The sequence below is a fragment of the Taudactylus pleione genome, unplaced genomic scaffold (genome assembly GCF_031769625.1).
Source record: "Taudactylus pleione unplaced genomic scaffold, aTauple2 ptg000016l, whole genome shotgun sequence".
In the NCBI taxonomy this organism is placed as follows: Eukaryota; Metazoa; Chordata; class Amphibia; order Anura; family Myobatrachidae; genus Taudactylus; species Taudactylus pleione.
In genome coordinates this window covers 12,528,859-12,550,919 of record NW_028284418.1, presented here as the reverse complement: position 1 = coordinate 12,550,919, position 22,061 = coordinate 12,528,859, and the positions used below count along the sequence as shown (strand labels likewise).

Sequence of the window (22,061 nt, the reverse complement as noted above, 5' to 3'; positions counted from 1 at the left end):
CCACAACCACCATTCACGGTCATATGACATTACAGTATCTCCCCCTTTAACTCACATTCTCTAGATCATAGTACTTCCTCTCTATTTTTGTACTACTTTCACCGAAATTGCTAGCTAGCAACTTACTTTGTCCACATGATAGAGGATTCCCGTGAGTCTTCTGACCAGATTCGGGCTGTCCAATCTCCAACTGTGAGGAAATTTTTGGGAAAAAAGGGATTTCTCTGCACAGCATATATGGGCCCGTGATGGCTACTGTAAGTGCAGACAATCTTCTCTGCTGGTGTCTTGGCCTTTCGGTTGCAGGATATCACCATGCCCTGTTCTGTTCCCACCATAAACTTGGTTGGCTAAAAGAAAGGTTAGAATAGCTGTAGCACATTGTATTATAATACGACTATCCTGCTTGTAGAGTCCTATCTGTTATCTGTACACTGAGTTCTATGCCTCCAGACGATGCAAACTGATAGAATATGAGAGCTGTACACAGCTAGCCTAGCCTCAAACAGGATATTCTGCCCACTGGAACCAATCAGCCATTGACAGGTTTACTATTTGGTTCATGTGGGTTGTCTAATAGATGAAAGTATGTTGCTTATATTGTTGCATTAGGGATATGTCTAATTATGCACAGAACTCCTTTCAAACAGGTCATTGCTGAGTATGTGTTTTGTCTCCACTGCTCCTATTGTTTATTCCAATTGAAATGCCCAGTCTTAGTGATGTTATGTTGCTGATGATGATGGCATGTTTCTTGAGCTCTTATGGACAGACAGATTTGGCTAGAATGCCCCATTGGTGAAATGATAAAGTGGCGCGGTCTAAAGCTTTACCTAGGGTGCCAATTACCCTAGCCCTGGTCCTGTTGTTATTGCTGCATAAGAGTCACCATTTTATAGACATTTGCTTACTTTAGAAATCACCTTGAATAGGGAATTGTCCTTAATAACATAATATAATATAAGAATATAGTAAAAAAGACACTCACCATAGTAGGCTCAAATTCCAAAGAAATGCCTCCCAAAGCTAAATCAAGGTTTCCTTTTTTTGTGATATCCAGAACTAATTTTTCTGTTGGTTCACTCATTTTTCGAATGTCCCACCACAAGACCTGCAGATAAAAGTCACAAATACTGAAATGAAGGCAACAACGAACATACAATTTCTTTTGCCTATGGCTATCAGATGAGATCTTACTATTATTAATAACAATTCTTAAAAACAACTATATCTATCTGTGGGGAAAGTTTATTGATCCTCAGTTAGCAATATCTTTTCAGAATATAAGTAATATATCAAGTTTATAACATTTAGCTCATTCTGCATGTGTACTAATCTTTGTATGAATAGTGTGTCCTTGCTCATCTACTAATGCATTTGGGATAAACAGCACCTGTATGTGTGCCTGGTCCCGTGAGACTCTGCTAGTGCCTGGCATCTTTTATGCTGTTTTTTCCCCGAAAATGCATCTAATTCGCAATGTGATGCGACTAGGACGCACTAGAAGACTGTTCTCATTAATTTGGTATGTGACACTTGTACAGTATATCTATGTGCGACTGACACACTATCTCAGCATACAAAGTGCTACCATGCAGCAGCCGCAGCCTTTTTCCACGCCATTTACAGACTCGGTTGCACACAGACGCACAGCATCCTAGTCGCATCACACTGTGACTTAGACACATGTTCGGCAAAAAAGATGCCCGACGCTAGCAGAGTAGCACGGTACCTGGTGGCTCACTCATACCAGGCATATCCAGGGCCCCGGGGCAATTCTAGAGACGAGGGGGCCCATGTGCAGTCTCTTTCTGGAGCCCCCTCCTCTCTCTCCGGCGGCCGGCTGCGCTCAGCGGCGAGCGTCGCATCTGTAGATTCTGTGCCCGGAGTCTACAGCGCATGTGCAGGTCACCGGGAAAATGGCGCCCCTGCCAGGACTCGTGTTACCATTAGACAGCTTCAGGTAATTGCCCAAGGGTGCTGGCTCCTTGAGGTCGCCACTGAATCCACAGCAGTGTGTACAGAAGAACCACCGTGACGACACAGCAGGAAAGTCAGTGACGCTTGCACACCCCTGGCACCAGATGTGCGCCTTGTGACGTCACGGCTGGGCATGGCTATGTGTGAGCAGAGCAGCGTGCGTTAGTGTGGGCAGAGGCTGAGCAGTCATCCTAAGTCTTCTGCAAGTAGCGCAGTATCCATTGGAGCGCATGCTTCAGGCACCGATGGGCCGGACTGTGCCCTCGCCATGTGTGGCGAGTGTCAGGGAGGGGGCAGAGTCATTGCTGTAGCTGTGTGTGCGGAGGGGAATCTCTGATCTTTAGTCACTCACTGCTGGGTTTTGCAGCCACTTATCTTCCACAACTTCTCATTGCACAGTCATGTTCCCCACAGCTTGCACCCCATCCCCACTCTACAGTATGCCAGCTCCATAGGCAGAGGAAGCAATAGGTGCTGCTGTCCTTCGCTGCTCTACTGGCTCCCACTTGTCACCTTGTGAAAACCATTACTTGCTGGTTACTTGCAGCCCTGTGCTGTGTATGTGTGTATGTGTGTATGTGTGTTACCCTTAGAGAGCCCACATGGTCTGCACGGTGAAATGGGCAGGACTGGGTGGTATGAGGAAACAATTCTTGGGAAATTGTGTCATAGAGGCTCCGCCCCCAACTGTGTGATAAAATCTGCAGCATTGCACTTTGGGGGGTGGGGCTGTAATCCCTAGCCCTCCTAGTGCCACTTCAGAGTGTGTGTGTGTGTAAGGCTGTAGGGGGGGCGAAGTATTCAGGCTAGATGGGCAAGGACATATTTGTAGATCGCTTATGAAAAAAATCTTTTAGTGTGAGTGGGCAGCCTCAGTGTACAAACTGGGATACCCAATTTCTGGCTGCTACACTAATTATTTTTGGACCACTAGACCTTTCTTCCAGAAATAAAATAAGCTTTAGAGTAACTCTGAGTCTAAAATGGCTAATAATAGATGTCAATAATAACAATACATGCAATAAAAAAATATGATAACTCCTGTTAGACTATGCATTATAAAATTACTTCAAATTGTATATTAGGTGTTATTGCCCACTAGCTAGATAACAATTTTTTTACTAAAAATTATTCTTATAGTCACCTGACCATCTGTGGAAGTTGAGAAACACTCGGTGCCAGTTTTTGATTGAAGCCATATGACCTTGTAGACAGGATCACGATGGCTATGTTCAATCACAGACAGTTCCACTGGCTGTCCCCCTTTCCTGGTGTCCCAATATGCTTGAGGAGGAAAACAGGACATTGTGTTTCCAAACATTTGGTAGTGAGAAAGTGCAACTAATTCTAAATCAAGATTCAAGGAGGTAAATTTACTAAGCGGCGAGTTGCTCATGGTTTAGTAACGAATGCAAATTTTGTGTTAAAAAAGCACCGGATTTGATGCTGGTAAGTGGTAACCTTTGATGCCCCTGGCCAAAATGTGAGTTGCATGCAAAAGCAACGCAGCAGTGTCTATTGGTGGTTGCCCGTCATCGACTATATGCAAGGACTGAGACACCTACTTTTAGTGCCCGTCTACACTATAATACCGATTGGTACTGTATTAACACTGTCTAGAGAGAACTATCTATCTAGCAGCACTGTTTAGGAGAAAACTCTCTACCTAGCAGCACTGTTTAAGAGAAAATTATTTGTCTATTTGTCTAGCAGCACTGTTTAGGAGAAGACTCTCTACCTAGCACCACTGTTTAGGAGAAGACTCTCTACCTAGCAGCGCTGTTTAGGAGAAGACTCTCTACCTAGCAGCACTGTTTAGGAGAGAGCTATCTACCTAGCAGCACTGTTTAGGAGAGAGCTATCTACCTAGCAGCACTGTTTAGGGGAGAACTATCTACCTAGCAGCACTGTTTAGGGGAGAACTATCTACCTAGCAGCACTGTGTAGGAGGAGACTCTGGGCCTGATTCAGACCCGGTCGCAAGCGCTAAGCGCTCGCAACCGGGTCGATGGTGGCCCAGAGCGCATGCGCACGACAGAGCCGGCTCCGTCGTGCGCATGCGCGAGACCCGGATAGCGACGGGCAATCCGTCGCTCCGGGTCTTGTACCAAAGTGGGCATGCTGTCAATGTTGAGTGACAGCACGCCCCCTTTGGTGGGCGGGCCGAGGAGGTGGCTGCCCAAATGGAGGCTTTCCCATGTGAACGCCTACCGTTTGGGGCCGGCCTCATTGACATCACAAGTGATGTCAGTGGGAGAGATTTCGGCTCTGTCAAGACCATCGCGACCATCGGACTTGCGACGAGACCCTTGTGGTAGGGTCTCATTGCCACAACTCCCAGTGGACTTCTTGCTCTTACAGAGCATGAAGTCCACCCACTGACATCACCTGTGATGTCAGTGGTGCCGGCCCTAGACGGTAGGCGTTCCCATGGGAACGCCTCCGTCTGGGCAGCCACGCCCAAGGCCCGCCCACCAAAGGGGGCATGCTGTCACTCAACATTGACAGCACGCCCCCTTTGCAGCAAGACCCGGAGCGACGGCTTGCCCGTCGCTATCCAGGTCTCGCGCATGCGCACGACGGAGCCGCCTCCGCCGTGCGCACTGGGCCAACATTGACCCGCTTGCGAGCGCTCAGCGCTCGCAAGCAGGTCTGAATCAGGCCCTCTGTACCAAGCAGCACTGTTTAGGAGGAGACTCTCTACCTAGCAGCACTGTTTAGGAGAAGACTCACTATCTAGCAGCACTGTTTAGGAGAAGACTCTCTACCTAGCAGCACTGTTTAGGAGAATACTCTCTACCTAGCAACACTGAGAGAATTATCTACCTAGCAGCACTGTTTAGGAGAAGACTCACTACATAACAGCACTGTTTAGGAGAAGACTCTCTAATTAGCATCACTGAGAGAACTATCTACCTAGCAGCACTGTTTAGGAGAAGACTCACTACATAGCAGCACTGTTTAGGAGAAGACTCTCTACCTAGCAGCACTGTTTAAGAGAAGACACTCTACCTAGCAGCACGGAGAGAATTATCTACGTAGCAGCAATGTTTAGGAGAAGACTCTCTACTTAGTAGCACTGAGAGAACTATCTACCTAGCAGCACTGTTTAGGGGAGAACTATCTACCTAGCAGCACTGTTTAGGAGGAGACTCTCTACCTATCAGCACTGTTTATTAGAAGACTCGCCACCTAGCAGCACTGTTTAGGAGAAGACTCTCTACCTAGCAGCACTGTTTAGGAGAAGACTCTCTACCTAGCAACACTGAGAGAATTATCTACCTAGCAGCACTGTTTAGAAGAAGACTCTATACCTAGCAGCACTGTTTAGGAGAAGACTCTCTACCTAGCAGCACTGAGAGAATCATCTACCTAGCAGCACTGTTTAGGAGAAAACTCTCTACCTAGCAGCACTGTTTAGGAGAAGACTCTCTATTAACAGCACTGAGAGAACTATCTACCTAACAGCACTGTTTAGGAGAGAACTATCTACCTATCAGCACTGTTTAGGGGAGAACTATCTACCTAGCAGCACTGTTTAGGAGGAGACTCTCTACCTATCAGCACTGTTTATTAGAAGACTCGCCACCTAGCAGCACTGTTTAGGAGAAGACTCTCTACCTAGCAACACTGAGAGAATTATCTACCTAGCAGCACTGTTTAGGAGAAGACTCTCCACTTAGCAGCACTGAAAGAACTATCTACCTAGCAGCACTGTTTAGAAGAAGATTCTATACCTAGCAGCACTCTTTAGGAGAAGACTCTCTACCTAGCAGCACTGAGAGAATCATCTACCTAGCAGCACTGTTTAGGAGAAGACTCTCTACTTAGCAGCACTGAGAGAACTATCTACCTAACAGCACTGTTTAGGAGAGAACTATCTACCTAGCAGCACTGTTTAGGGGAGAACTATCTACCTAGCAGCACTGTTTAGGAGGAGACTCTCTACCTATCAGCACTGTTTATTAGAAGACTCGCCACCTAGCAGCACTGTTTAGGAGAAGACTCTCTACCTAGCAACACTGAGAGAATAATATACCTAGCAGCACTGTTTAGGAGAAGACTCTCTACCTAGCAACACTGAGAGAATTATCTACCTAGCAGCAATGTTTAGGAGAAGACTCTCCACTTAGCAACACTGAAAGAACTATCTACTTAGCAGCACTGTTTAGGAGAAGACTCTCTACCTAGCAACACTGAGAGAATTATCTACCTAGCAGCACTGTTTAGGAAAAGACTCTCCACTTAGCAGCACTGAAAGAACTATCTACCTAGCAGCACTGTTTAGAAGAAGACTCTATACCTAGCAGCACTGTTTAGGAAAAGGCTCTCTACCTAGCAGCACTGAGAGAATTATCTACCTAGCAGCACTCTTTAGGAGAAGACTCTCCACTTAGCAACACTGAAATAACTATCTACTTAGCAGCACTGTTTAGGAGAAGACTATCTACCTAGCAACACTGAGAGAATTATCTACCTAGCAGCACTGTTTAGGAGAAGACTCTCCACTTAGCAGCACTGAAAGAACTATCTACCTAGCAGTACTGTTTAGAAGAAGACTCTATACCTAGCAGCACTGTTTAGGAGAAGACTCTCTACCTAGCAGCACTGAGAGAATCATCTACCTAGCAGCACTGTTTAGGAGAGAACTATCTACCTAGCAGCACTGTTTAGGAGAATACTCTCTACCTACCAACACTGAGAGAATTATCTACCTATCAGCACTGTTTAGGAGAAGACTCTCCACTTAGCAGCACTGAAAGAACTATCTACCTAGCAGCACTGTTTAGAAGAAGACTCTATACCTAGCAGCACTGTTTAGGAGAAGACTCTCTACCTAGCAGCACTGAGAGAATCATCTACCTAGCAGCACTGTTTAGGAGAAGACTCTCTACCTAGCAGCACTGTTTAGGAGAGAACTATCTACCTAGCAGCACTGTTTAGGAGAATACTCTCTACCTACCAACACTGAGAGAATTATCTACCTAGCAGCACTGTTTAGGAGAAGACTCTCCACTTAGCAGCACTGAAAGAACTATCTACCTAGCAGCACTGTTTAGGAGAAGACTCTCTACCTAGCAACACTGAGAGAATTATCTACCTAGCAGCACTGTTTAGGAGAAGACTCTCCACTTAGCAGCACTGAAAGAACTATCTACCTAGCAGCACTGTTTAGAAGACTCTATACCTAGCAGCACTGTTTAGGAGAAGACTATCTACCTAGCAGCACTGAGAGAATCATCTACCTAGCAGCACTGTTTAGGAGAGAACTATCTACCTAGCAGCACTGTTTAGGAGAATACTCTCTACCTACCAACACTGAGAGAATTATCTACCTATCAGCACTGTTTAGGAGAAGACTCTCCACTTAGCAGCACTGAAAGAACTATCTACCTAGCAGCACTGTTTAGGAGAAGACTCTCTACCTAGCAACACTGAGAGAATTATCTACCTAGCAGCACTGTTTAGGAGAAGACTCTCCACTTAGCAGCACTGAAAGAACTATCTACCTAGCAGCACTGTTTAGAAGAAGACTCTCTACCTAGCAGCACAGTTTAGGAGAAGACTCTCTACCTAGCAGCACTGAGAGAATCATCTACCTAGCAGCACTGTTTAGGAGAAGACTCTCTACCTAGCAGCACTGTTTAGGAGAGAACTATCTACCTAGCAGCACTGTTTAGGAGAAGACTCACTACATAGCAGCACTGTTTAGGAGAAGACTCTCTACCTAGCAGCACTGTTTAAGAGAAGACACTCTACCTAGCAGCACGGAGAGAATTATCTACGTAGCAGCAATGTTTAGGAGAAGACTCTCTACTTAGTAGCACTGAGAGAACTATCTACCTAGCAGCACTGTTTAGGGGAGAACTATCTACCTAGCAGCACTGTTTAGGAGGAGACTCTCTACCTATCAGCACTGTTTATTAGAAGACTCGCCACCTAGCAGCACTGTTTAGGAGAAGACTCTCTACCTAGCAGCACTGTTTAGGAGAAGACTCTCTACCTAGCAACACTGAGAGAATTATCTACCTAGCAGCACTGTTTAGAAGAAGACTCTATACCTAGCAGCACTGTTTAGGAGAAGACTCTCTACCTAGCAGCACTGAGAGAATCATCTACCTAGCAGCACTGTTTAGGAGAAAACTCTCTACCTAGCAGCACTGTTTAGGAGAAGACTCTCTATTAACAGCACTGAGAGAACTATCTACCTAACAGCACTGTTTAGGAGAGAACTATCTACCTATCAGCACTGTTTAGGGGAGAACTATCTACCTAGCAGCACTGTTTAGGAGGAGACTCTCTACCTATCAGCACTGTTTATTAGAAGACTCGCCACCTAGCAGCACTGTTTAGGAGAAGACTCTCTACCTAGCAACACTGAGAGAATTATCTACCTAGCAGCACTGTTTAGGAGAAGACTCTCCACTTAGCAGCACTGAAAGAACTATCTACCTAGCAGCACTGTTTAGAAGAAGACTCTATACCTAGCAGCACTCTTTAGGAGAAGACTCTCTACCTAGCAGCACTGAGAGAATCATCTACCTAGCAGCACTGTTTAGGAGAAGACTCTCTACTTAGCAGCACTGAGAGAACTATCTACCTAACAGCACTGTTTAGGAGAGAACTATCTACCTAGCAGCACTGTTTAGGGGAGAACTATCTACCTAGCAGCACTGTTTAGGAGGAGACTCTCTACCTATCAGCACTGTTTATTAGAAGACTCGCCACCTAGCAGCACTGTTTAGGAGAAGACTCTCTACCTAGCAACACTGAGAGAATAATATACCTAGCAGCACTGTTTAGGAGAAGACTCTCTACCTAGCAACACTGAGAGAATTATCTACCTAGCAGCAATGTTTAGGAGAAGACTCTCCACTTAGCAACACTGAAAGAACTATCTACTTAGCAGCACTGTTTAGGAGAAGACTCTCTACCTAGCAACACTGAGAGAATTATCTACCTAGCAGCACTGTTTAGGAAAAGACTCTCCACTTAGCAGCACTGAAAGAACTATCTATCTAGCAGCACTGTTTAGAAGAAGACTCTATACCTAGCAGCACTGTTTAGGAAAAGGCTCTCTACCTAGCAGCACTGAGAGAATTATCTACCTAGCAGCACTCTTTAGGAGAAGACTCTCCACTTAGCAACACTGAAATAACTATCTACTTAGCAGCACTGTTTAGGAGAAGACTATCTACCTAGCAACACTGAGAGAATTATCTACCTAGCAGCACTGTTTAGGAGAAGACTCTCCACTTAGCAGCACTGAAAGAACTATCTACCTAGCAGTACTGTTTAGAAGAAGACTCTATACCTAGCAGCACTGTTTAGGAGAAGACTCTCTACCTAGCAGCACTGAGAGAATCATCTACCTAGCAGCACTGTTTAGGAGAGAACTATCTACCTAGCAGCACTGTTTAGGAGAATACTCTCTACCTACCAACACTGAGAGAATTATCTACCTATCAGCACTGTTTAGGAGAAGACTCTCCACTTAGCAGCACTGAAAGAACTATCTACCTAGCAGCACTGTTTAGAAGAAGACTCTATACCTAGCAGCACTGTTTAGGAGAAGACTCTCTACCTAGCAGCACTGAGAGAATCATCTACCTAGCAGCACTGTTTAGGAGAAGACTCTCTACCTAGCAGCACTGTTTAGGAGAGAACTATCTACCTAGCAGCACTGTTTAGGAGAATACTCTCTACCTACCAACACTGAGAGAATTATCTACCTAGCAGCACTGTTTAGGAGAAGACTCTCCACTTAGCAGCACTGAAAGAACTAACTACCTAGCAGCACTGTTTAGGAGAAGACTCTCTACCTAGCAACACTGAGAGAATTATCTACCTAGCAGCACTGTTTAGGAGAAGACTCTCCACTTAGCAGCACTGAAAGAACTATCTACCTAGCAGCACTGTTTAGAAGACTCTATACCTAGCAGCACTGTTTAGGAGAAGACTCTCTACCTAGCAGCACTGAGAGAATCATCTACCTAGCAGCACTGTTTAGGAGAGAACTATCTACCTAGCAGCACTGTTTAGGAGAATACTCTCTACCTACCAACACTGAGAGAATTATCTACCTATCAGCACTGTTTAGGAGAAGACTCTCCACTTAGCAGCACTGAAAGAACTATCTACCTAGCAGCACTGTTTAGGAGAAGACTCTCTACCTAGCAACACTGAGAGAATTATCTACCTAGCAGCACTGTTTAGGAGAAGACTCTCCACTTAGCAGCACTGAAAGAACTATCTACCTAGCAGCACTGTTTAGAAGAAGACTCTCTACCTAGCAGCACAGTTTAGGAGAAGACTCTCTACCTAGCAGCACTGAGAGAATCATCTACCTAGCAGCACTGTTTAGGAGAAGACTCTCTACCTAGCAGCACTGTTTAGGAGAGAACTATCTACCTAGCAGCACTGTTTAGGAGAATACTCTCTACCTACCAACACTGAGAGAATTATCTACCTAGCAGCACTGTTTAGGAGAAGACTCTCCACTTAGCAGCACTGAAAGAACTATCTACCTAGCAGCACTGTTTAGGAGAAGACTCTCTACCTAGCAACACTGAGAGAATTATCTACCTAGCAGCACTGTTTAGGAGAAGACTCTCCACTTAGCAGCACTGAAAGAACTATCTACCTAGCAGCACTGTTTAGAAGACTCTATACCTAGCAGCACTGTTTAGGAGAAGACTATCTACCTAGCAGCACTGAGAGAATCATCTACCTAGCAGCACTGTTTAGGAGAGAACTATCTACCTAGCAGCACTGTTTAGGAGAATACTCTCTACCTACCAACACTGAGAGAATTATCTACCTATCAGCACTGTTTAGGAGAAGACTCTCCACTTAGCAGCACTGAAAGAACTATCTACCTAGCAGCACTGTTTAGGAGAAGACTCTCTACCTAGCAACACTGAGAGAATTATCTACCTAGCAGCACTGTTTAGGAGAAGACTCTCCACTTAGCAACACTGAAAGAACTATCTACCTAGCAGCACTGTTTAGAAGAAGACTCTCTACCTAGCAGCACTGTTTAGGAGAAGACTCTCTACCTAGCAGCACTGAGAGAATCATCTACCTAGCAGCACTGTTTAGGAGAAGACTCTCTACCTAGCAGCACTGTTTAGGAGAGAACTATCTACTTAGCAGCACTGTTTAGGAGAATACTCTCTACCTACCAACACTGAGAGAATTATCTACCTAGCAGCACTGTTTAGGAGAAGACTCTCCCCTTAGCAGCACTGAAAGAACTATCTACCTAGCAGCACTGTTTAGGAGAAGACTCTCTATCTAGCAACACTGAGAGAATTATCTACCTAGCAGCACTGTTTAGGAGAAGACTCTCCACTTAGCAGCACTGAAAGAACTATCTACCTAGCAGCACTGTTTAGAAGACTCTATACCTAGCAGCACTGTTTAGGAGTGAACTATCTACCTAGCAGCACTGTTTAGGAGAATACTCTCTATCTAGCAGCACTGTTTAGGAGAATACTCTCTACCTAGCAGCACTGTTTAGGAGAATACTCTTTACCTAGCAGCACTGTTTAGGAGAGAACTATCTACCTAGCAGCACTGTTAAGGGGAAGACTCTCTACCTAGCAGCACTGTTTAGGAGAATACTATTTACCTAGCAGCACTGTTTAGGAGAATACTATTTACCAGGCAGCACTGTTTAGGAGAGAACTATCTACCTAGCAGCACTGTTTAGGGGAAGACTCTCTACCATGCAGCACTGTTTAGGAGAATACTGTTTACCTAGCAGCACTGTTTAGGAGAATACTGTTTACCTAGCAGCATTGTTTAGGAGAGAACTATCTACTTAGCAGCACTGTTTAGGAGAATACTCTCTACCTAGCAGGACTGTTTAGGAGAATACTCTCTACCTAGCAGCACTGTTTAGAAGAATACTCTCTACCTAGCAGCACTGTTTGAGAGAGAACTATCTACCTAGCAGCACTGTTTAGGGAAGACTCTCTACCAAGCAGCACTGTGTAGGGGAAGGCTCTCTACCAAGCAGCACTGTTTAGGAGAAGACTATCTAGCAGCACTGTTTAGGAGAAGACTATCTAGCAGCACTGTTTAGGAGAAGACTACCTAGCAGCACTGTTTAGGAGAAGACTATCTAGCAGCACTGTTTAGGAGAAGACTATCTAGCAGCACTGTTAGGAGAAGACTATCTAGCAGCACTGTTTAGGAGAAGACTATCTAGCAGCACTGTTTAGGAGAAGACTATCTAGCAGCACTGTTTAGGAGAAGACTATCTAGCAGCACTGTTTAGGAGAAGACTATCTAGCAGCACTGTTTAGGAGAAGACTATCTAGCAGCACTGTTTAGGAGATGACTAACTTAGCAGTAATTTTTAGGTCAAGAATAAAAACTCTTTAGAGACCTATAACACACAATGGGAAAGATAATGTGAAAGAGGAAAGAAATGTCAATTAAATAAACTTATTTCTGTTTCTCCCCAGAGGAGTGACAAAGCTTGTACTAATGACTCAACTGTGTTCTATCACTGGATTTAATTACACTGTGGAAATCATTTTCTAATTAGCAACATAAACATGACATAGAAAAGCAGTGCTGTGAGACTAATTCACTAATTGAGTATCATTCATATTCTGTATAAAAACATACATATTGTTAAGACAGAATACTGAAAGCATTTCCCTGCTAATCCAAACGATTTACAATTCTGATGGCGAGTATTTGTATGGGTGCTGCTAAATTGTGAAATGTACCAAGCTCCGATGAGCTACACTTCCTGCAGCTTGGCCCAGAAAGCTAATGCTATCGTTTCATGGTGTTAATCATTGTAGGCTAAGGTCTACATTTCTGAATATTCTTTTGGGAAAGGGATTTGAAGGCTCCTTCTCCGCTAACCGCCAATTGCACGTATATGCTCCGGTGACCGTGCATTCACAGTAAGCATGCAGGGCCTGAACTCGGAATTAAAAAGTGATTTCATTTTAATTTTTACACATTCCCGGAATTTGCTCCTATTGGAGCTAGTGTCGATGCAGGAAATTTTTAATACATTCCCCCGATAATTAATTTCTTATTATCGCAATATGTGGTGATCAGAAATAATGATTATCGGGGCTAAAACGTGAACAAAGATAAATATGTCTCAAAATTACTTAAGCAGAACCCGTTCTGCAAATGTGCAGAATGGCTCCTGCGTGATCGCATGCAGCCCCTGCTATGCCTCTGCCTGATTGACAGGCAGAAGCATTTAATGGGCGGTGTGGAGGCGGGGATGGCCAGCGGTCCCGGAAATAGAGTGTGTCGGTCCTGTTTTCTGGGAGTGGCAAGGCCAAGTTTCCTGGCCTGGCAAGCCGGCCAGCTTGAGTAAGCTGAGGCTTACTCAGTTGGCTGGCAGCCCGGCGCCGTCCACCATCGCGACTATCGGTCGCAGTGCTAGGTTAGCAAGTGCAGTAGCGGGTGTCATACACCTCCTGCATTTGCATTTTAGCAAGGACGGCGTGCAGCTTTACAATTCTGTCCTAAGCTAAATCACCCCCAGTGACAGTAGCTACTGCAGTTTATAATAAAGTTATTTACAGTACACTGGAGAAGAACTACTACAAAAATAATAAACAACAAAACAATCTTTAGCCATCAACAGTTTTACCAGACTAAAGAGGTTTATTGGGCTATGGAGAAATCCCCCTGAGAGACAACCCCTTTCCTTACTGATCTGTCCATTGTAGCAGCCTCCAACCAGAATGTGTGAGTCCTTGGGGTTGTATTCCAAGCTGACAAGTGGGGACACAGGCTTCAGAGTCAGTTCTGGCTTGTTTGGGTTTTCTAAGTAAAAGACGGATGTAGGAATAAACATGAATAGATGTTTTCAGAGTTGGTACATTGTACAGTATGCTCATTTTATGGCTCAATTATGTATGCTTAGAATTGTGCGCAATATAGATGTGAATGTCTGCCACTGTCTGCACTCGCTATAATAAAACAAATGCACTTTAAATACGGTTCTATCTACCACTAAAACGTGTGGCCTCATAATTCACATTACATAAACAATGTATTCACCAATATCCCATATATAGGAATCGTAGCTTATGTCTTTGGGGGCCCGCTGGAACTCGAGGCAGGAATAGGCGACGGCCAGCTTTCTGCTGCCATCTGGGTGCCAGGAGAGATGTGTAGCCGTGCGCTTGATTTCATTGGGGTCTCTGTTGGAATAACAATGTCATGTTACCAGGGGCCTAGGGGTTGTCTTACACAATTATTAGGGACATTGTTTGAAGGCTGGGCTGTCAGCTAATCATTCAATGGTCTAAACACAACATAAGTTGCTTGTCATCTGTCTGCATTATGTATTGTACCTGAATACATTAATGGTCTTTGCAGAAGGAGCTTCATCCATTCCCTCCAGCTCTTCCTCTTCTTCAAAGTACTCCTCATAAATATTGATAGCATTGTTTTGTTTGATGCAGTGCTCCATCACCTGGTATGACAAGATAACAGATATTAATCTGTTATTGTGAAACCATTGCTGTCTGCTCTACCTATTGCTGCACTTTGTGGTTATAAGATTGTAGACCAGACTGAAACCCTTAAGTGAATGTAACCCATAAGTTTGCAGATTTCCTGTTATGTCGGCTGCAATTAATCTAACACTAATGTCATCGGAAACCTAAAAAACACCCACTACTATACTAAATGAGTTTGATGGTATTTACTTTAAATGTGCATGGCCTTCTTGTCTTCTTATGGAACCAAAAATCCTATAATGCAGGTGGCTTTCATCATAACTTCTTTATTAACTCTAAAGATGATTTAATGTAAAATACAAGTTTTACTTGGCAGCGCTAGCATGAAACATTCCCAAAAGGAGAAACTAACTTCTGACCTTGTTCGGGGTGTCAGTTCCCCTTTGCTGGGAATACAGCATTTGCATGAACATGAGGCTTTGACAACATCAAGAAGGGAGGATGCCTAACAGCTTCTTTGCCACCACTTCCCCTGCAAACACCCAATCATTCACTAACCTAAACGGCAGCTACAGGAGCGCAGTCTGTCAATTTACCAGGAACTAGTGACATGCAGAAAGTTGCATCTTCTCCTGTGAAACCCCTGACAACGAGCATGGAACCCAGAGCATAAAACCCCTGACACCTAGCATGAGACCCCTGACAATGAGCATGAAACTCCTGGCAATGAGCAAGAAAACCCCTGACAACGAGCATGGAACCCAGAGCATAAAACCCCTGACAACTAGCATGAGACCCCTGACAATGAGCATGAAACTCCTGGCAATGAGCAAGAAAACCCCTGACAACGAGCATGGAACCCAGAGCATAAAACCCCTGACAACTAGCATGAGACCCCTGACAATGAGCATGAAACTCCTGGCAATGAGCAAGAAAACCCCTGACAACGAGCATGGAACCTCTGGCAATGAGCAGGTAATTTAAAAGTAATTAGAAGCTATACTGTGGGGCATAAAATGGTTTCAGGGGCAAAAATGTATGTGGCATAATGTGTAATGGGCAATACAGTGTATGGCATAATGTGCAATGGGCATTACGGTGTGTGGCATAATGTGTAAGGAGCATTACTATAAGGAGGAAAAATGACAAATAATGTAAACTGTCTATGGGGGGCTAGGGGCACATTTTTAACTGTTTGCACTGGGAGCCAAATTCCATAGAAACAGCCCTGTATTAGTTTTACCAAAATGCCATGGGGAGGGGGCAGAAACTTTTTTGGCAGGGCAGAGTAAAATTTTAGTCACGCCACTGCCTACCTATTAACTTCCTCTTGCCACCTTACACCCGGTCCCTCTTCCATATGCTCCTCCCTTTCATCTCCTTGTCCTAAAAGTTAATCAAGGTTTTCCTTTTTTGTTTACATTTTAATTGTTACTTATCCTTCATCTTTGCCTGCTATTGTATATTACATACTGTTTACTTTAAAAATAAAGAGATTTTTTTAAAAAGTCAATGCATGAATCAGTATAAACTCCTTACGCTTCCCAGCTGTGTGATTGTGGTGATATAATGGTCATCCTTTTCCACTTTCTTGCGGTAACGGATGGTCTGTTCCATTTCCTGTGGATTAATGTCTTTAGGCCATCCACCTTCCACATGGTTTACCCCTCGAGCTTCCATTTCAAACCTTTCTGTGTTAATCTACAGATATAAAACATCATCACATTATATATTGTTTTTATTTTTTTATTAATATCTTGGAATACAAAATGAAGATTCCCTATCACACCCAGACCTGTAATGAGCATTAAATTCACTGACACACTGTGGATTCAGGGCCTGATTCACTATGGTCCGCTATTCTGCTTATACGCACGCAACTGCATTGCCAATATCAGCGGCGATATTTTAATGATTGCATTCACATTGTGTACGCTGCCTGACATAAGGACGCCCACTTCCCATTACTCACAGCCTATACTTGACCAAGATAGTGAAACAATTGGTAACATCGAGTAACATCGGACAGTTAGAGTAGCCCAGACCTCACTCAGGAATGGACTACTTATGCGCACGCTATGACGCTTCGTATCGCAGTATCGCAGTAGATAATTTATGCACACCCCTGCAACAGCGTTGAAATGCACTGGCACGCCTGCGTTTGCCCAACCACCCCGCCCATAACCACCAACTGACGCCACTTCCTGTCAGTCAATCACTCTGCTCTGGGTCTGTGTAGTCTATGCAATTGCAATTCTGTTTGCAATTGCATACGCATGTGCAGAATGCAACGATCGACCGATTGCGTGCGTCTTTGCAACTGCGATCCATGATGAATCAGGCCCTCAGTCATTTTGAAGGCTGAACTAATATTCAGCCATTTATTTACCGGCATCACTGAGGCATGAAACACAAAATGCCTATAGCCTTGGAGATGTCACTGGCAGCTAGTGAATTATTAGGTTGTATACTCACGATTATTGGTACAGCCCACAAAAAGAATATATATTTTATATATATATATATATATATATATATATATACACACACACACACACACACATCATGCCTAAGAGGGCCACTATAACGTGTTAGTTACAAGGAAAGCATAAAGAAAGAGACTTGATTGCCTTCCAATGCCACAAAATTATATAGCAGATTATTGTGTATTATAGTATCAAATGTGTTACATTATTATTATCTTATATTTATGAGAAGTGACAAGGGTTCCGTAGCGCCACACAAGGGAGTAAAACTGAAGAAACATAAATACAGACTAATACAGGCAGACTATAAATTCACATAGATACATAAATACAGTTAGCATAATTATGTAGAGAAGACAAAGGGGAGAGGACCCTGTTCATAGGACACCCCTTTTCCACCAAAATCCTGGGTCTGACCTGGGAATTTTTACCCGGCATTTTCCCGGATTGTACCCGGCTTAGACCCCGTTTCCACTGCACCCTCGTCCCAGGTTTTTACCGGGTCACCTCCGTTTCCACTGAGCTCGGGCAAACCCGGCAAAACCTGTGGATGTCATTAAAAATGGCCTTTATTCAGGTCATTTTTAATGGCATCCACAATTAATGAAATTTTTAAAGATATCCTTTATTATTTTTTAATAAAAAAAATATATATATTTATTTAATTTTTATTATTTATTTTATGTATTATTTATTTCATTTTTCTTATTTATTTAATTTAATAACATTTTTAATTACATCCTTTATTCAGGCGTCTGAATTACCTGGGTCAAAAAACCCGGCTAAGAACTGTTTCCACTGCAGTGCTACCGGGTTTTACCCGCTAAAAACCCTGCTCGATACCCGGGAAGACCTGCGATTTTTTCTTTGGCGTAGTTTCCACTGAGCTGAGTCCCTGGTAGACACGGCAATTACCCGTTTTTTTAAGAAGTGGAAAAGGGGTATAAGCCAACAGTCACTGTACCTAGCAGCCCAGCCAGCACCACCCTGCCTCCGGCCCATTCTGGTGAGTAAGAGGGGGGCACCCGAGATATGTAGTGTAATCGGGTTGGGTCCGCCCCATGTGAGAAAGAGGAGTTTGAATTTAATTCAGAGTGGTATAAGGATCATGTGGAGTGACTGGCAGGGAGGGGCAGCAGAGGTAGAGCGATGAGAGAGGAAAGTGAGGATAGACTGGAGAGGGGCGAGGCGGGAGAGATGCAGATTACAGATTACTTATCCTATATTACTTCATACTGTAAAGCAGGCTTGTAATTTATGAGTGAAGTTTTATTCTGATCTTACCCACAGTTGCAAAGCTGAAAACATACATGTACGCTGACCATACTCAACTTGTCCCTAACTATCTAATTCAATGTTAGACAGTTAGAAGCTCATTGGTTGCTATGGGTAACTTCTCATTATCTCTATCTAAGGTTTGATACATCTCTCCCAATGTGAGAAAATGATTTCACCTACTGTGTATGCTCTTAAAGAAGGCCACCTGATGTGCAACACAAAACGCTTTGCTTAGATGGGCCACATAGTGTATCCCTACGCTCCACCATCTACATTGTGTCTATGGGGTATATTTACTAAAATGACAGTTTTTAGAAATTGAGATGTTGCCCATAGCAACCAATCAGATTCTACTTAACAGTTAACTAGCACCTTCTAGAAGATAATAGCTAGAATCTAATTGGTTGCTATGGGCAACATCTCCAATTCTAAAAACTCTCATTTTAGTAAATATACCCCTAGGTGTATGGATATGTGCAATGTGTGAAAGTGTAAATGCCATATCCAAGCCCAGCTACCTAACATGGTACATCCACTCCTTTCAATAAAATAATATGAGATATGGTAAGAACTTACCCTTGTTATCTCTATTTCTACGAAGTCCATAGGGTTCCACAGGATACCTTGGGGGTATAGGTGATGACGTCAGGCATCGGGCACCATAGAGTTAAGTTTTCAGCCTCCCAGGATGCACTAGGGTCCCCCTCCTATACCCCGCCCCCGGGCCAAGGCATCTCAGTTACGTACCAAGCCATAGGCCGGAGGAGGAGAAGGAAGAGAGAGAAAAAAGATCTGGACACACACAAGAATCACATTCTCACCAGAGGGAGACGGAAAAACCGGTGACCAGAGTAAAGCCCATCTGCAGCACAGGTGCGACAGGGCGGGAGTCCTGTGGAACCCTATGGACTTCGTAGAAATAGAGATAACAAGGGTAAGTTCTTACCATATCTCATATTTTCTACTTCAGGGTCCATAGGGTATCCACAGGATACCTTGGGGATGTCCCAAAGCAGTATCCTTCAAGGGTGGGGACGCTGCTGTGCTGAAAGGAGAATACACTGCCTGAAGGAAGCATCCTGAGATGCAAATGTGTCAAACGAGTAATACCTCACAAATGTATGGACCGAGGACCACGTGGCAGCCTTGCAGATCTGGACTGCAGAGGCACCACGTCGAGCTGCCCACAAAGGACCCACAGACCTAGTGGAATGAGCCCTCACAAAGGATGGAACCGGCAGGCCTTCATGAAGATAAGCTTCTGAAATGGCCATACGGATCCAAGCTGCCAAAGTTTGCTTTGAAGCAGGCCAACCCTTATTACGGAAGCCATAGAGGACAAACATGGCGTCCGACTTCCTAAACGAATAAGTGCGGTCAACATAAATCCTTAAGGCCAGCACAACGTCCAAAGTGGCCTCACCCACCGACAGGCGAGTTAAAAGCCGGCACAACTATTTCCTCGTTGATATGAAAACGGGAAACAACTTTGGGAAGAAAATCAGGACGAGTGCGCAGCACCGCCCTGTTCCCATGAAAAATCAAAAAAGGGGGTCTACAAGAGAGAGCCCCTAAATCAGAAACACGTCTGGCTGAAGCGATGGCCAGAAGGAAAATTGTTTTAGCTGTCAGCCATTTAAGATCCACTGAGCCCAGTGGTTCAAACGGCGGTCCCTGGAGAGCCCTCAGGACCACAGCTAAATCCCAAGGCGCCGCCTGTGGAACAAATGGCGGCTGAATTCTAAGAACACCTTGCATAAAGGTGCGCACATCAGGGATTGTAGCAATCCTACGATGGAACCAGCCAGACAGGGCAGACACCTGCACCTTCAAAGAAGCAAGGCGAAGCCCATGGTCTAGTCCCACCTGTAGGAAGGCTAGCACTCTAGACAGACGGAACTCCCGAGGTGCAGAACCTCTCGGTCGACACCATTGGAAGACCGTATGCCCCACACGATGGTATATTCTTGCAGAAGACGGTTTCCGAGCTCTCAGCATAGTGCGTAATACAGAGCTGGAAAAACCCCTGGACCTTAACATGGCCGTCTCAACAGCCACGCCGTCAAAGACGGCAGAGTCAGGTCCGGGTGAAGACAAGGACCCTGTGACAGTAGGTCCGGTCGTAGCGGCAAGAGGGATGTCCACGGACAGACCCTGAAGGTCTGAGAACCAGTGCCGTCTGGGCCACGTGGGAGCTATCAACAGGAGCGTCCCTCCTTCCTGTTTGAATTTCCAGATTACCCGTGGAAGAAGGGAAAACGGAGGAAAGAGATAGGCAAACCGGAACGTCCACTGGACGGACAGAGCATCCACCAGAGACGCCTTTTCGTCTCTTGTGCGAGACCCGTACTTGTTGTTGTGCCGTGAGGCCATGAGGTCGATCTCTGGAAGACCCCACCTGTCCACCAGAAGTTGAAAGACGTCCTGGTGCAGAGACCATTCCCCCGGATGAACGTCCTGGCGACTGAGAAAGTCGGCCTCCCAGTTGAGGACTCCCGGGATGAATACCGCTGATATGGCCGGGAGATTGCGCTCCGCCCAGATCAGGATGCGGGACACCTCTACGAGTGCCGCCCGACTTCGGGTTCCTCCTTGCAGATTTATGTAGGCCACGGTGGTGGCGTTGTCCGACTGGACCTGCACTTGATGATCGTGGAGAACCCGATGGGCCTGCTGGAGAGCATTGAAAACGGCGCGGAGTTCCAAGATGTTTATCGGAAGCTCCTTTTCCACCTGAGTCCATCTGCCCTGGAACAAGTGTGGACCCGAGATCGCTCTCGAGCCCCGAAGACTAGCGTCCGTCATCAATAGGACCCAGTTCGCCACCCAAAACGGTCGTCTGCAACCACCAGGCAAGGGACAGGCGAACGTCCGGAGTGAGCACCATCGTCTGGGGCTTGAGACTCTGAGGCAGTCCATTCCATTTGGACAGGATCAATTGCTGCAGAGGTCTGGAGTGGAACTGGGCATATTCCACCATGTCGAATACGGACACCATGGAGCCCAGTAACCTCATCGCCGAATGCAGAGACACTCCAGCGACTCTGCAGACAACTGTGCACCCTCAACTGTAAGGCAGAGATCTTTCCCCCTGTCACAAAGATCCTTTGCTGTCCGGAGTCCAATAAGGCTCCGAGGTGCAGAATCCTCTGAGACGGGATCAGGGTGGACTTCTGCCAGTTTATTAACCAGCCGTGCCGTTGGAGTACCACAATCGTCAGGTCCAAGTGGCGTAGAAGGAGCTCTGGAGATCCTGCTACCAACAGAAGGTCGTCCAGGTAAGGCAACATGCGGACTCCCTGCAGCCGCAAGGAAGCCGCCATGACCGCCATAACCTTGGTGAACACACGTGGTGCTGTCGCCAGCCCAAAAGGTAACGCCCGGAACTGGAAGTGATCGTTGCGGATTGCAAACCTGAGGAACTGTTGATGGCGTAAAAGAATAGGGACATGCAGGTAAGCGTCCTGTATGTCCAACGACACCATGTAATCCCCAGGTTCCAGCGCCAGAATGATGGACCGTAGGGTCTCCATCCGAAACCTCGGCACCCGCAAGGACTTGTTGAGTGCTTTGAGGTTGAGGATCGGACGGTACGACCCATTGGGTTTCTGCACCAAAAACAGATTGGAATAGAAACCCTGGCCCCTCTGGGAAAATGGAACAGGCACTATAACTCCAGCCTGGAGCATAGTGTGCAAAACCTTCTGCAGTTCCATGGCTTTGTTCCGGTCTGATGGAAGACCCGTGGTGAAGAATCGGGACGGGGGCCTGTGCCGGACGGAGAGGGCATACCCGTGAGAAACCACCTCATGAACCCAAGTGTCTGTCGTGGTAACCGACCAACACTGGGCGATCTGCAGCA

The 22,061-nt window shown here is 45.3% G+C and overlaps 1 protein-coding gene across 2 annotated transcripts in view; it reads right to left on the bottom strand.

Annotated features, from left to right (window-relative positions):
* Window positions 1–22,061, bottom strand: part of DNAI2 (dynein axonemal intermediate chain 2) — a 54,884-nt gene that overhangs the window by 13,445 nt on the left and 19,378 nt on the right. For both annotated transcript variants that reach the window (XM_088473137.1, XM_088473130.1), the window contains exons 3-9: window positions 15,975–16,136; window positions 14,328–14,449; window positions 14,032–14,174; window positions 13,681–13,794; window positions 3,125–3,264; window positions 989–1,111; window positions 127–350 (exon numbers count right to left, since the gene is read on the bottom strand). In XM_088473137.1, the coding sequence (XP_088329263.1) occupies window positions 127–350; window positions 989–1,111; window positions 3,125–3,264; window positions 13,681–13,794; window positions 14,032–14,174; window positions 14,328–14,449; window positions 15,975–16,136 (1,028 nt within the window). The remainder of the gene's footprint in view (window positions 1–126; window positions 351–988; window positions 1,112–3,124; window positions 3,265–13,680; window positions 13,795–14,031; window positions 14,175–14,327; window positions 14,450–15,974; window positions 16,137–22,061) is intronic.